The 15,281-nt window shown below is 42.8% G+C and overlaps 1 protein-coding gene across 1 annotated transcript in view; it reads right to left on the bottom strand.

The window, feature by feature from the left end:
• LOC112072757 (guanine nucleotide exchange factor VAV3-like) overlaps positions 1–13,607 on the bottom strand; it is an 88,470-nt gene extending 74,863 nt beyond the window's left edge. Inside the window, exon 1 of the mRNA XM_070439916.1 lies at positions 13,070–13,607. Within this exon, the coding sequence (XP_070296017.1) occupies positions 13,070–13,273 (204 nt within the window). The 5' untranslated portion in view covers positions 13,274–13,607. The remainder of the gene's footprint in view (positions 1–13,069) is intronic.
• Between the last annotated feature and the right edge of the window lie 1,674 nt (positions 13,608–15,281).

Genomic DNA, 15,281 nt, shown 5'->3' with positions numbered 1-15,281 from the left:
CAGGGCCGAACAGCATAAGGCAAGATGGTATAGAGTATGGGGAGGAGAGATTGGGGAGGGAGAGATTGGGGGGAGTGATGGGGAGGGAGAGATGGGGGGGAGAGTATGGGAGGGAGAGATGGGGAGGGAGAGTTTGGAGGGAGAGATGGGGAGGGAGAGATGGGGAGGGAGAGATGGGGAGGGAGAGACGGGGAGGAAGTGTTTATCTGACACCAAGGATAGACATCTTCCCTGTCTCTCCTTCCAGCAGTTTGGGAATTATATACAAACCCTATAAACAAGATAGAATTGTTATTAGAATTGTTATTATTAATGAATTGTTATTCATTTACCTGATGGTGTGCTCTGTTAAAATGTTATACATTTTGGGCTTTTAAGCCAACTGGTGTCCGCTGCCCTACCTATATGGCATAGAAATAGTTTATGAATAGAACAGTTGCAAAAATTCTGAAATGAAATAAGAAATCAATGAATCACATCAAAACAGTGAGCTTCCATGGGAAGGGGGAAACAGGAAGGGGAAACAGGAAGGGGAAGGGAAAACAGGAAACATGAAGGGAAGGAAACAAAGGGGAAAGGGAAAGTTTACCAAAATGTCTATACTATGTACGTGGTCTATGGACGAGATATAAACTGCGTCATGCTTTGTTTTACTGACAACAATGTTCCAAGCTTACGTTTTAGCCAGTGTGGAAAAATCCAATTCAAGTCAATGGTACTTATTTATAGTATAGATTTTTATGTTTCAACTTGTATTAACAGATTTTACAATTGACTTTTTACCATCCAGGTGCTCTTTTGTTCTGTTAAATACAACATGTAATAGTAGAGTAGCTGAATATACCGACAGAAAATAATCAACACGACCGTTAAAAAGTTAGGGTGACTTAGAGAAGATGTTGTGTTTGAAAGAAAAACAAATTTTTTTTGAGTTAAAATAACACAAATGAAATTTATAGAAAACACAGTGTACATTGTTAATGTTGTAATGACATTTGTAGGTAGAGAGCGCTGATTACATGTTTTTAAGGAATATCTACATAGGCTGTAAAGAGGCATTACAGCAGTACGGAGTGCACCTCGCTGTGTTCCTAAAATGCACAGTTGTGGTCTATCAATAATATTACATTAAAATGCATAAATTTGATTCACAATTAGAAAACACCTTTTACCACAATTTATGTTTAGACAGCGTAAAATACACTGGTTGTGCTAATTAAAGAAGAATGAAAATGGCTTCGTTAGACTAGTTGATGTTTCTGGCCAGCATTCAGATTTGTTGTGGGTGTTTAGAACGAGACCACATATTATGAGAAATGTAAGGAAAAAAGGGAGGAAGGAGCGTCCTGAAACCAAGCAAAAGGAACAGCTGAAGGACGCGATGCTATAGAGGGTGAGCTACATGGCGGGGCGACCAAAAGGTCAATGAAGTGATAGCTGATCAAAGACATGTGTTTGTGATCTAGTGGGAGAAAACAACACTAAATTCAAGACGAAAATTAGCTTGAATGACTACAGTAAACATGAGATGGACTTAGACTCATTCTATCTCAGAGGAAAGTAGGCGAGCGAGGTGACTGATAGGCGTGGTGCATGCCGGTGGCTAAGTGCATAGGCAGTAGTTTCTTCAGTCAGGTAACGTACGTGCGACTAAAGGTGCATCATCATATCAATCGAAGAGGTGGAGGAAAAGATAGAAAGTAGTCTAAGTCTAGTGTGCGTAAGTACAAGTAGAATGCCAAGTGTGGATGATAATCCTAGGATACAGTCGAGCAAATTCAGTGCATGTAGGTACATGGCTAGCATACGTACGTGTGCAATCAGGTCATTGGATAAGCTCTTACGTCGTTATACCCTATTCTACGTAAACATTAAACAGTGAGCTCTTAAGTTCTTTATGGCATATACAGATATTCTATTGTTTTATCTCTTTCAATTGCTCGACATAATTAATGTCATCCAATAAATCTCTATCAAAACACTGTGCCTCTGGCAACTGATGTCCTCATGTTAGTGGAAAAGGTTGCAATCCTGTATTTATGTGCGAGCGTTGATTGTTTTGTATTCGGTCTCGCGATAGGTAAGGGTCGCAGACCGTTCCGTTTACCACTGCTGCGATCTTTACTTTAAAGTAAAGGATTAAGTTGTGCCATATTACTAGAATGGTTCTCGTGAGGTAATTTCTCATAGTCCAATCCTGAGGTCCACCAAAATGAAGTGTTCTGGAGTATCCCATATCAAAAAGTTGCGGCAGGCTGGCGTTAAATTTCTTACCTTGGTATACGAGTTTGGAGCTGTGTATGCGATGCACCCAAAGTACGTTATCATGTCATGCGAAGAAATCAATCATCCGTTGTGCCTTTGCCTGTTCTTGTGTGGCGGGTGTGGTAGTGAGGATTGGTGGATGGTGGAGATCGGCGCATCGCTAGTTCTCTATCTATCTGGGACGTTTAAAATGGCGTTCTGCTGCGCTTACTATAGATCTGGAGAGTGCATGGAGAGGATAAGGTGCGGTAGCAGGAATCAGAAAATGCTATAAATACGATGGAGAGTGTTAAATATGAGAAGTAAGTTTGATGTGGGAGAGTGCGAGGTCCCCTGAACGCACGACACTTTTCGTTTTGTTGGAGGTCCTTTGGCTGTTGCTAGATTTTTCCTGCTTTGGACATCCTTCTTTTCTAGGCTTAGCAGAAGGACCTTGCGTCTTGCGGAACGCAGGCCTATGATAATTATCACCGCACACCCGGGTTTTCCTCCTCACCTGTGCGATGGAGCCGTCTCACTACATTGCATATGTATTAAGTGTTTTATCGCTATATCAAAAGATGCGCTCTTCTGCCCATCCTATCCTTGACCTCATCATGACCTGAATTTACAGGGGATGTTGTTAGAAGAGTCAAAAGTTGAGCCTGCGTGTACCGTGTTCAAACTGTCTTGACCTTCTACCTGGAATGTGAATCTTCTTCACATATGTGACGCTTGACTACCTCTTTATAAGTCCTATAAGGCTCTACTAAAGATGCTCCGTGACTAAATTATAGCCTTCTCGCGTAGCCTGCCTAGAGCAAGACGCAGTGAGGTATTGCCTCTCCTATACACAAAACGACTGGAAAAAATAAGGTTTTCATGATTTGCCATTCCTTCTAGTTCCTCTACCTCTCCTCTCGTAACCAACTAACTTCGAAGTGCTCGTGCCTTTCGTCTGCAGCTGGGGTGTTGCACAAATGAGTTACATTACACCTCCTATTACTGAGGTTTCTTACCTGACTAATTCCTTCCCGTACCTCAACCTATTGCTAGATAATCCTGCTTACTCTATCTTACGTAAAACAGCGCCTCCTCTGCCTTCTCACTACACTACTCTTAGGTACATTCTCTCTCCCTTACATGATAGCACTGGGAGAGACCGCGATAGGGGTTGCTGTTTCCACCTGTTCATGTTTGGATCAATTTGATTCTTGTCCTATAGCGCGTACTACCAACTTACACAAACTTTTTCTCTCTAGAAAAAAGGAACATTCTAGTCTATAAACACTGTGCTCTCTGGGCTATACTAGGTTCTAGTGGTCATCACATCAAACTAATCTCCTTTAAAAGACTCTCCTCTTCCATGGCCGTTTTATTAGCTTCTGCTACCTCTTTGCATTTATCGATATCTCATTTCCAATATGACTACCTATAAATCCTTTCCTATCTTCTCCTCATTTAAATCTATGATCATCCATCTGGAACTGGCTCCTAATTACTCAACGTCTCCTCTCCTCTGGGTTTCATTTCCTTGCCTTCCTCTCCTCTATCTCTACTGTCGCCCAGGGAGGATCCGCAGGATGAGAACTGGAAAACACAGCCTCAGTGACACTATGATGGATGTAGAGGCAGGATGCAGTGGAAAGATAGAAGCATGAAATGAGCTGGCTTTAATTTAGAAGCAGCGGCGACGAATCAGCTAGAGGACCGGTCTCTGGGTACAATACGCCTACCACGTGCAAGATGACACTTGCCATCATAGATCTTGCTACCTACAGCTTCAAAATGTGAAGAGTTTTTGATTTCACAGCTCTGATGTGGTCTTCTTGGTGTTGTGTGTGGTTCTTTGGAAGATGGTGATTACACTGTCAATTGCCAATATGAGCCACATCATACTGTTGGCGAGTGGGAGATTGCAGAACTGTGGATGTGATCATCGGGTCAATACACTGATTCAGTTGGTGCCCCAATAGTGATCGCCTCCTAGATGAGCGTTGTGTGTGGACATGCGGGAGAGTAACAGGGAAGGCCGATTAGAGGCGTGAGGAATGATTTTGGTGTGTGTTTGTGTTTGTGTCGTGCTGGGAGGTCTGATGAAAGGAGTTGTGTGTGTAGTGTGATGGTGAGGACCCCCACCGAGTGTCCCAGTGCAGAGCTGAGTGAAAAACACCATTTCTGTAAACATTCTGATTACCATGGTCATTTCCATTTCGCCGTCCTCTCTCTATGATCTGTCCCGTCCGTGCTATCTCCATAGGCGGTTAACCCTCCAGTCATACTGAACCTCGAGTGGCTTCGAGTGTGCCGACTTCTCTTCCTATAATCTTGCCTCTACCTTCTTGTCCGTGCTCTCTTTCTCAAATCTATTCTCAACTAATAACTGTCAATGGTTTCCCTTTCCTCTCTCACATTCTTTCTCGTCCTGCGCTTTTCCATACTTCGCTCTCCTCTCTGCCTTCTCCCTCCGTCTCTCCTTCTTCCCTCCTCTTCCACTTCTTCACCTTCCTCTCTCCATGCTTCTTCGTCCTTCTCTCCTTTCTTCCCTTCCTGCTCGCAACATTCTTTCCTCCTCTCTCCATTCTCCCTCCTCTCTCCATCTGTCCCTCCTCTCTAGTATTTCTTCCCTCCGTCTCATCCATTTTCCCTCTGTTCTTCCCCACCATCTTCCTGTCCATTCTTCCTTCCATCTTCTCTCCATCTTCCCTCCTCTCCATTTTCCCCCCTCTCCTCCATCTTCCCTCCTCTCTCCATCGTCCTCCTCTCTTCGCATCTCCCGTCGCTCTCTGTAATTCTTGTCCCCTTCTTACTCTCCATCCTTCCCTTCTGTCTTGCCCCACACTTCCCTTTCCATCTATCCCTCCATTCTTCTCTCCATCTTCCCTCCGCTCCATCTTTCCCCCCTCTCTCCATCTTCCCTCCCTTTCTTCTTCCAATTCTTCCCTCCTCTCTCCATCTTCCCTCCTCTCTCCATTTCTTTTCCCTCCTCTCTCCATATTTCCCTCCTCTTCTTTCCATTTCTCTCCCTCCTCTCTCCGAATGCTTCCCTCATTCTCCATCTTCCCTCCCTCTCTTCCCATCTTGTCTCCAATCTTTTCCTCCTTCTGCTCCAGTACTTTCCCTCCTCTCTACATCTTTTGTCTTCCATATTCCCTCCCTCTCTACATCGTTCACTGCTCTTCTCCATCTTGCCCGTCCCCATCTTGGTCCCTCTCTGTCATTTTTCCCTACTCTCTCCATCTTCCCTACTTCTCCATCGTTCTCTTCCTCGCTCCATCTTCTCTCCATCTATTCCCGCCAGTCGTTCCTTCCTCTCTTTGCATCTTCCCTTACTCTTGCTCCATTATTTCCCTTACTCTCTCCATCTTCGCGCTGGACTCCTCTCGTATCTTCTCATAACCAATGCTTTTACCCTGTCCTCTCGTGCCACTCATGATCCTCATCGAAATCTTACCACTTCCTCGGGTCTGCCAATCTTCCCTCCTCCCCGTCTCCATCTTCCCGTCCCATGTCTTCTTTTCATTCTTCCCTCCATCTTCCCTCCTACTCCAAGCATCTTCCGCTCCCTCTCTCGCAGTCTCTCTCCATCTTCCCCTCCATTGTCTTTCGTTCTCCATCCTTCCCTCCTTCTCGCCATCTTTCTCTCCATCCTCCCTTCCATCTTCTTCTCCAGTCTTCCCGCCTCGTCCTTCAATTTTCTTACCTCCTCTCTCATCTTCTCTCACTCATCTCCAATTCTTCTCTTCCTCTCTCCATGCTTCTCTTCCATTTTCCCTCCATCTTCCCTCCATCTTTCATCCATTCTTTCCTCCCTCCTACACTTCTTCTCGTCCTCCTCACACATCTTCCCCTTCCCCTTCTTTCGCATCTTCCATCCTCTCCAACCATTTTGTCCCCGCCTCTTCCATCTATCCCTCCTCTTCTCCATTTGGCCCTCCTCTTCTTTTCATCTGTCCCTCCGTCTCTCCATCTTGTCTCCTCTCTCGCATTCTTCTCTTGCCTCTCTTCCATTTTCGTCTCCATTTTCCCTCACATCGTGTCACCTCTAAGCCAACTGGTGTCTCGCTGCTCCTACCTATACTGGACATAGAAATAGTTTATGCAATAGAACAGTTGCAAAAATCTGAAATGAAATACAGAAATCAATGAATCACATCAACACCAGTGAGCTTCCCATGGGAAGGGGAAACAGGAAGGGGAAACAGGAAGGGGAAGGGAAAACAGGAAACATGAAGGGGAAGGGGAAACCGAAAGGGGAAGGGAACAGTTTACCAAAATGTTTTTACTATGTACGCTGTCTATGGACGAGATATAACTGTAGTCCATGCTTTGTTTTACCTGACCAACGTTTCCAAATGCTCACGTTTTAGCAGCTGTGGCACAAATCCAATTCAAGTCAATGGTACTTATTATAGTACTTAACATTTTTCATGTTCCAACTTGTAATTAACCAGATTTTTCAATTGACTTTATCCTCAGCTGCTCTTCTGTTCTGTTTAAATACAACATGTAATAGTAGAGTAGCTGAATATACACCGAACAAAAATCAACACGACCGTTCAAAAGTTWGGGGTCACTTAGAAATGTCSTTGTTTTTGAAAGAAAAACAKAWWWWTMTGTCCATTAAAATAACAATGAATTGATCAGAAARACAGTGTAGACATTGTTAATGTTGTWAATGACTATTGWAGCTGGAAACGGCTGATTACATGTTTTTWATGGAATATCTACARAGGRGTAAAGAGGCCCATTATCAGCYACCATCACTCCTGTGTTCCAATGGCACGTTGTGTTAGCTAATCCAAGTTTATKAWTTTAAAAGGCTAATTGATCATTAGAAAACCCTTTTACAATTATGTTAGCACAGCTAAAAACTGTTGTGCTAATTAAAGAAGCAATAAAACTGGCCTTCTTTAGACTAGTTGAGTTTCTGGAGCATCAGCATTTGTGGGTTCGATTACAGGCTACTCCCTTCACAGAACAGTGCAAACTGGCCCTAACCAGAATAGAACGAGGAATGAGAGGCCCCGGTGCACAACTGAGCAAGAGGACAAGTACATTTGAGTGTCTAGTTTGAGAAACAGACACRTCACAAGTCCTCATGAATTAGCTTCATGAATTAGTACCAGCAAAACACCAGTCTCAACGTCAACAGTGGAGAGGCGACTCCGGGATGCTGGCCTTCTAGGCAGAGTAGCAAAGAAAAAGCCATATCTCAGACTGGCCAATAAAAAMAAAAGATTAAGATGGGCAAAAGAACACAGACACTGGACAGAGCAACTCTGCCTAGAAGGCCAGCATRCCAGAGTTGCCTCTTCACTGTTGACATTGAGACATTTTCCTCCAAACATAACAATGGTCATTATGGCCAAATAGTTCRATTTTTGTTTCATCAGACCAGAGGACATTTCTCCAAAAAGTACGAACTTTGTCCCATGTGCAGTTGCAAACCGTTGTCTGGCTTTTTTATGGCGGTTTTGGAGCAGTGGCTTCTTTTTTGCTGAGCTTTCAGGTTATGTCGATATAGGACTTGTTATACTGTGGATATAGATAATTTTGGGCCTGTTTCCTCCAGCATCTTCACAAGGTCCTTTGCTGTTGTTCTGGGATTGATTTGCACTTTTTGCACCAAAGTACGTTCATCTCTAGGAGACAGAACGTGTCTCCTTCCTGAGTGGTATGACGGCTGTCTGGTCCCATGGTGTTTATACTTGCGTACTATTGTTTGTACAGATGAACGTGGTACCTTCAGGCGTTTGGAAATTGCTCCCAAGGATGAACCAGACTTGTGGAGGTCTACAATTTGTTTTCTGAGGTCTTGGCTGATTTCTTTTGATTTTCCCATGGTGTCAAGCAGAGGCACTGAGTTTGAAGGCAGGCCTTGAAATACATCCACAGGTTCACCTCCAATTGACTCAAATGATGTCACTTAGCTTATCAGAAGCTTCTAGCCATTACATCATTTTCTGGAATTTTACAGGCTGTTTAAAGGCACAGTCAACTTAGCGTATGTAAACTTCTGACCRACTGGAATTGTGATACAGTGAATTATAAGTGAAATAATCTGTCTGTAAACAATTGTTGGAAAAATTACTTGTGTCATGTGTTAAAGTAGATGTCCTAACCGACTTGCCAAAACTATAGTTTGTTAACAAGAAATTTGTGGAGTGGTTGAAAAATGAGTTTTAATGACTCCAACCTAAGTGTATGTAAACTTCCGACTTCAACTGTATGTAGATAATTATTTTATTTTATTTTAAATCAGCCGTTTCCAGCTACAATAGTAATTTACAACACTAACAATGTCTACACTGTATTTCTGATCAATTTGATATTTTAATGGACAATTTTTWWAAACTTTTCTTTCAAAAACAAGGACATTTCTAAGTAACCCCAAACTTTTGAACAGTAGTGTACATTCAACAATTTAAAAGATTTTCCTGAGTTARAGTTCATATAAGGAAATCAGTCAATTGAAATAAATTCATTAGGCCCTAATCTATGGATTTCACATGACTGGGAATACAGATTGGCGTCRGTTGGTCACTGATACCTTAATAAAGAAAGTAGGGGTGTGGATCAGAAAACCAGTCCGTATCTGGTGTGACCACCATTTGCCTCATGCAGCGCYACACYTCTCCTMCYCATAGAGTTGATCAGGCTGTTGATTGTGGCTTGTGGAATGTTGTCCCACTSTTCAATTGCTGTGCGAAGTTGCTGGATATTGGCAGGAACTGGAACACGCTGTCATACACATCGATCCAGAGTATCCCAAACATGCTCAATGGTTGGTGACATGTCTGGTGATATATGAAGGCCATGGAAGAAATGGMACATTTTCTGCTTCKKGGAATTGTGTACAGATCCTTGCGACATGGGGCTGTGCATTATCATGCTGAKACACGAGGTGATGGCGGCGGATAAATGGCATGACAATGGGCCTCAGGATCTCGTTAWGGTATCTCTGTGCATTCAAATTTCCATCAATAAAATGCAATTGTGCTCGTGGTCAATAGCTATTGCCTGCCCATACCATAACCCCACCATGGGGTAATCTGTTCACAATGTTGACATCAGCAAACCGCTCGCCCACAAAACGCCATCTGCCCGGTACAGTTGAAACCGGGATTCATCTGTGAAGAGCACACTTCTCCAGCGTGCCAGTGGCCATCGAAGGTGAACATTTACCCACTGAAGTCGGTTACGATTCCGAACTGCAGTCAGGTCAAGACCCTGGTGAGGACGACGAGTATGCAGATGAGCTTCCCTGAGACAGTTTCTGACAGTTCTGAAATTCTTTGGATGTGCAAAGTCACAGTTTCATCATCTGTCCGAGTGGCTGGTCTCAGACGATCCTGCAGGTGAAGAAGCCGGATGTGGAGGTCCTGGGCTGGCGTGGTTACACGTGGTCTGCGGTTGTGAGGCCGGTTTGGGTGTACTGTCAAATTCTCTAAAACTATGTTGGAGGCGGCTTATGGTAGAGAAATTAACATTCYATTATCTGGCYAKAGCTCTGGTGGGCATTACTGCAGTCAGCATGCCAATTGTATACTCCCTCAACTTGAGACATCTGTGGCATTGTGTCGTGTAACAAAACTGCACATTTTAGATTGGCCTTTTATTGTCCCCAGCACAAGGTGCACCTGTGTAATGATCATGCTGTTTAATCAGCTTCTTGATATGCCACACCTGTCAGGTGGATAGATTTTCTTGGCAAAGGATAAATGCTTTGATGTAATCAAATTTGTGCCCAACATTTGAGAGAAATACAGTTTTTGTGCGTATGGAAAATGTCTGGGATCTCTTATTTCAGCTCATGAAACGTGGGACCAACATTTTACATGTTGCATTTATATTTTTGTTCAGTGTCATTTGGGGAGTATAGCTGGTTTAGCTGGTTTAATGCAGCCAGCTTTGGGCCAGAAAAAACACTAAGTATGTGGCCCACAGCTGGGCCGGAATAACATCGCTATCTGGGAAAACCACCGCTTCCAAAACACTTTGGTTGAACCTAAAAGTACCAGCAGCCATCCACACTTCCTCTAATTTGACACACTGTTGTAATATTCACACACACACACACACACACACACACACATTTTGAGAAAACCCACTTTAGACTCACTTCTGTTGTACCTGTCACAGTTTCCTTCCCTTTTCCCAAGCAGACACAGTTTCCATGACAAAATAACACCTACATCCAAAGCTGAGATATTCCGTGGATTTCAGATTCTTACTTCTTCTTTCCTTAGAACGTGTTATGGAGAAGGTACGAAGGCCCAATACCGCTCATTTCCATGTATCTTGTTCATGTTGTTGCTCTCTTAAAAGACACCAGGTTAAAAGGTTGAAGTAAAATCCTGTCACAACAAAGTGTGTTTTAGTTTAGTTTTTTGTTGTATTTTTTCTACAAGAGAAGCATTTTATTGTCTTACCCTGACAAACAACAACAATTGGATATTGGTATTGACTGAACAGAGCAGCCAAAAAAGGAACACACCACACACTTCACATCAGAGAATTACACACACACACACACACACACACACACTACACATTACACACTACATACTTCACATCAGAGAATCACACGACTAACACACTACACACTTCACATCAGAGAATCACACACACACACTACACTACGTCCCTCTTACCAGCCCTGCTTCTGCCATCACAAATTCCACTGCTGTCCAAGTAACTCTTTAGAGGCTCTAATACATTGTGCTTTAATTACGTGTCTAATTCAGCCACAGGGCCCGCTGCTTTGAAGGCCCGAGTCCCTTGTGTCCTCAGAGAGGGCACTCTGATATGGCTCTATGCCACAGACAGGTGCTTTGTGCTCTGAGCCTTATAAAGCCTTTGTATTGGTGTCTCCGTGGCCCCCAGGGTCCCACTGGGTGAGTGGAGGCCTKGTGTCCCATTGGTTGTAAATGGARCAATGATAAAATAAGCTGCTGCCACTGTGTACTCATTAATTATTCACAGTGGACTCCACCCACACRCCATTATGTAAATGTCACCTCGACGACGCGAGCTTTCAGGGACGGGCAGATTTTTAAAAACAATTTAAACCCCAAAAAAMGATCCGTTTCTGTTGGTCAGTAATGGACATCTAAAGGGAATTGGTCCCCTTACACTCAGCATGTTGTATGAATGGTTGTGTATGTTCGTAGCCTAGGAACAGAAATATCATATACTCTTGGTCTACAATTAACAGKAAGTAGGCTGAGCAGATTTGTAAATATGAACCGTATTTGCTTCAGTGATGTAKTACTACTACTGTGTGTGAATTCATGTACAGGATGTGGTTTGTTCTTTGTATTTCCATATGTATCATCCTCGTCATTTATTGAATCAGAAAATGGCTAATGCATCTAACGAGCCACGTGTAAAAATAACATAGTGTTCGCAAGATAAGTATAGAACACAACCCAGTTCCTGCTACATTGTGTGCCATGAATTAGAGCGGATGCTGACAAATAATGATCCGCCCCCTAGCATTAGGTTGCAGCCGTTGGCCTTGCGTAATCCCGAGCGTAAGACAAAGATCAACTTCTTTTCCTACCGACACCATTTAGTTTCCTCTTTCAAATCACCATTGCTGACATGTTGTGTCAATCCTTCATCAATTTGTTTGAGGCACTAAAAMCAATACAAATGGCAATAGYAACACCYGTTCTGTCATGGTAATGGTRAACTRGYCTTCACGACATTGGTCGAACATTGAACATTTTAYAAACAAACTTGATTACGAAACTATTTTTGAAGCATTTCATATTGACATGGGGATTGTAGAATTATTGTATTAGTGACCTCTCTGTCAGCTTTACAATGATACAGTTCCTACACTATATATAAAAAAGTTTGTGGACACCCCTTCAAATGAGTGGATTCGGCTATTTCAGCCACACCCTTTGCAGACAGCTGTATAAAATCGAGCACACTGCCATGCAATCTCCATAGACAAACACTAGCAGTAGAATGGRCTRACTGAYGAGCTCAGTMACTTTCAACGTGGCACCGGCGTAGGATGCCACCTTTCCAACTAGTCAGTTTGTCATTGAGCCAAGTCACAGATTTAGCTGTGATGTGAAGGAGAATTATAATCTGCCCAGCCCAGAGCCAGGCCCGGCTGTGACAGGACAGGCTTGGTGTGGGATAGGACAGGAGCAGATGGTCTTTGACAACCAGGAGAGAGCCTGGAAATGTAGTGGAGGCAGGAGCCTCTGTTTTTAATAATGCAGCATACAGGGGGAGCTGCTGTACCTGACAGTGACGCTCTCTGTCTGCCTGTCTGTGTTAGGRCTGTCTATCTGCCGGTCTGTGTTAGGTCTGTCTATCTGCCTGTCTGTGTTAGGTCTGTCTATCTGCCTGTCTGTGTTAGGMCTGTCTATCTGCCTGTCTGTGTTAGGGCTGTCTATCTGCCAGTCTGTTTAGTTCGTGTTGGTAAAGCCTCAAAGTAACTCCTCTACCTCCAGCTGAACAGACTCTCAGCTGTTCAGAGAGCAAGCGAGAGCGGATCTGCGGGTTCACATAACAGTACTACAGCTTTTCTTTGAGARGACCAAAATAATAATAGTTCCCTTGTTGACAAGAAATAACACTGTCGAGGATATGACACAATTTCCAAGTTCACTGCGAACTAAGTGATTGAAACGGACAACAACCGGTTTAACATCTGTGCAGAGCAAAGTATTTCATTTTGCTATTGTGTTTACCCCCATTAGATGCGTGAACATCTGGGCATAGTAGAGTTGCCTAGTAGGCCATTTGAAGCGTTTTACTTTGTCACTGTGAATGTAAACACGTTTTCTTATCATACCTGTGACATCTGAGGTCGGAGGTTGATCTCTTTGAGGTTGATGGACTGGGGTCGGAGGTTGTTGAGAAGRTGACACAGGAGCACTCCATCTCGGAGGGTCTGAGCCAGGTCGAATACCTGAGCAGACTCCCATGTTACCCGATGGTCGGGTGGAAGCATCTTGCAGTTGATCAGCCATAATGCGCACTGCCTCCAATACTCCATTTAGGTTTGAGATCAAACAAATCTTATGCGACGAATAGGAATCCGATTGGAGTATAATCAATAGAACGCACTAATACAACATTGTGTCCGTTCTCAATTTATCATATAAACGATGAAAACGAAACTAGGTATAGTAGCAGGATTTAATTATACTTCTCTTCGTTTCATAACAGAAATAAAAGTAAATTGGAAGARGCTAGGCTACTGTCTGTAGGTTACGTGTACTCTGTCCATTGATGACTGAACTGTTCCATCGGCTGACAGTAACGGCAACACTGTCCGTGCGCTCTCTCTCGGTCTCTCGCTCACTCTGTCCACAGGGCTAAACTACCACCCGCAGCCTCTCCTCTTCAGTTTGCCACTCATACAGAATGTTCCGTGTACACTGCGTTAGGCTACTACTGCGTTGTCACCTCATAAGGGACAGTTCGACATTTACTGGGAAGGGGAGGTCTATAATAGGGATGGTTGGCAAACTTTTATTTTTTTTATGCTTTAGGGAGAGTTGTGTGTTTTTTTTATTGGGCACAGGGGATGGTAGTTTTTCCCTGGTTAACATTCACTCTTCTGCAGGTTTTGCATTTGCCTCCCATGCCAATGTGCTTTGATACTTACCTTATGCACAATGTTTTTCTGCAAGCTAACTTTTATTATAAACTGGGTGGTTCGAGCCCTGAATGCTGATTGGCTGACAGCCGTTGTATACCACGGGTATGACAAAACATAATTTTTGTTGGTATAATAAAGGCACCTCGGGGGGTTGTAGTATATGGCCAATATACCACGGCTAAGGCCTTTATCCAGGCATTGCATCGTGCATAAGAACAGCCCTTAGCRGTGATATATTGGCCAAATACCACKSCTCCTCGGGCCTTATTGTTTATCTACACCACAGGTCAATATAGGCACAGATTATACACTATATTGTCCAGATATTGGACAATATAGTCGGACGTGTGTTTTGTCTTGTCCCGTCCTGTCCTGTCCCGTATAAATATAGTTTTCCTAGGGTTTTTTTTCGCTGTAAAGTATATTTTCAAAATCTGACACGATAGGTGGATTAACAACAAACTAAACTATGTTTTGGTATATTTCACTTYCGATTGCATGCTTATAAATATTTTTAGTAATATTTTTTAATCTGATACGTTTGGGAATTTTCTTCTTCCTTTCAGGACTGGAACGAGGCTGTAGTTTTCTCAACATAACGCGCAACCCAAATGGCGTTTTTTTGTTATAAAAGTAATATTTATCGAACAAAAATAACATTTATTGTGTAACTGGGAGTCTCGTGAGTGCAAACATCCGAAGATTATCTAAGGTAAGCGATTCATTTTATTGCTTTTCTGACTTTRGTGACCATGCTAATTTGGGGCTAGCTGTTGTAGCATTGATTGTTACACTCACAAAAGCTTGGATTTCTTTCGCTGTAAAGTATATTTTCAAAATCTGACACGATGGGTGGATTAACAACAAGCTAAGCTGTGTTTTGGTATATTTCACTTGTGATTGCATGATTCTAAATAGTTTTAGTAATATTTTTGCATTTGGCGCCCTGCAATTCTAGCGGTTGTTTAGGAAAGTGATCCCGCTAACAGGATTTGTAGCGCAGAGAAGTTTTAACAACAGCCACAATTGTTTCCACAGCCACAAAGTCAAAATGGATTATATAGTTAAAATTCATGAAAACAAACATTTGATTTTTGGTCTTAATTTAAGGTTAGAGTTAGGCATATGGTTAGCAGTGGGGTTAGGTTTAAAATCACATTTTAAGAAGATACATTGTAGAAATAGGCCGGGTTTACGACTTTGTGGCTGTAATAACTAGTGACGACCAGACACAACTCCGATATAAAGTGTATTTTCTCAGAATTTCCAGAACGTCCTACTTATATCAGTCCACTCATAACAACCTAATCATTACGAAACGTCTATTCGATCAAGTAATCTACACGTAGCAAATAAGCCATTACATGTTTTGTTAACCAAATTCAACACTCTCAAGAAA

The sequence above is a fragment of the Salvelinus sp. IW2-2015 genome, unplaced genomic scaffold, assembly GCF_002910315.2.
Source record: "Salvelinus sp. IW2-2015 unplaced genomic scaffold, ASM291031v2 Un_scaffold2027, whole genome shotgun sequence".
NCBI classification, from domain to species: Eukaryota; Metazoa; Chordata; class Actinopteri; order Salmoniformes; family Salmonidae; genus Salvelinus; species Salvelinus sp. IW2-2015.
Note: the sequence above shows the minus strand (reverse complement) of the source record. Positions and strands in the feature narration are given on the sequence as shown.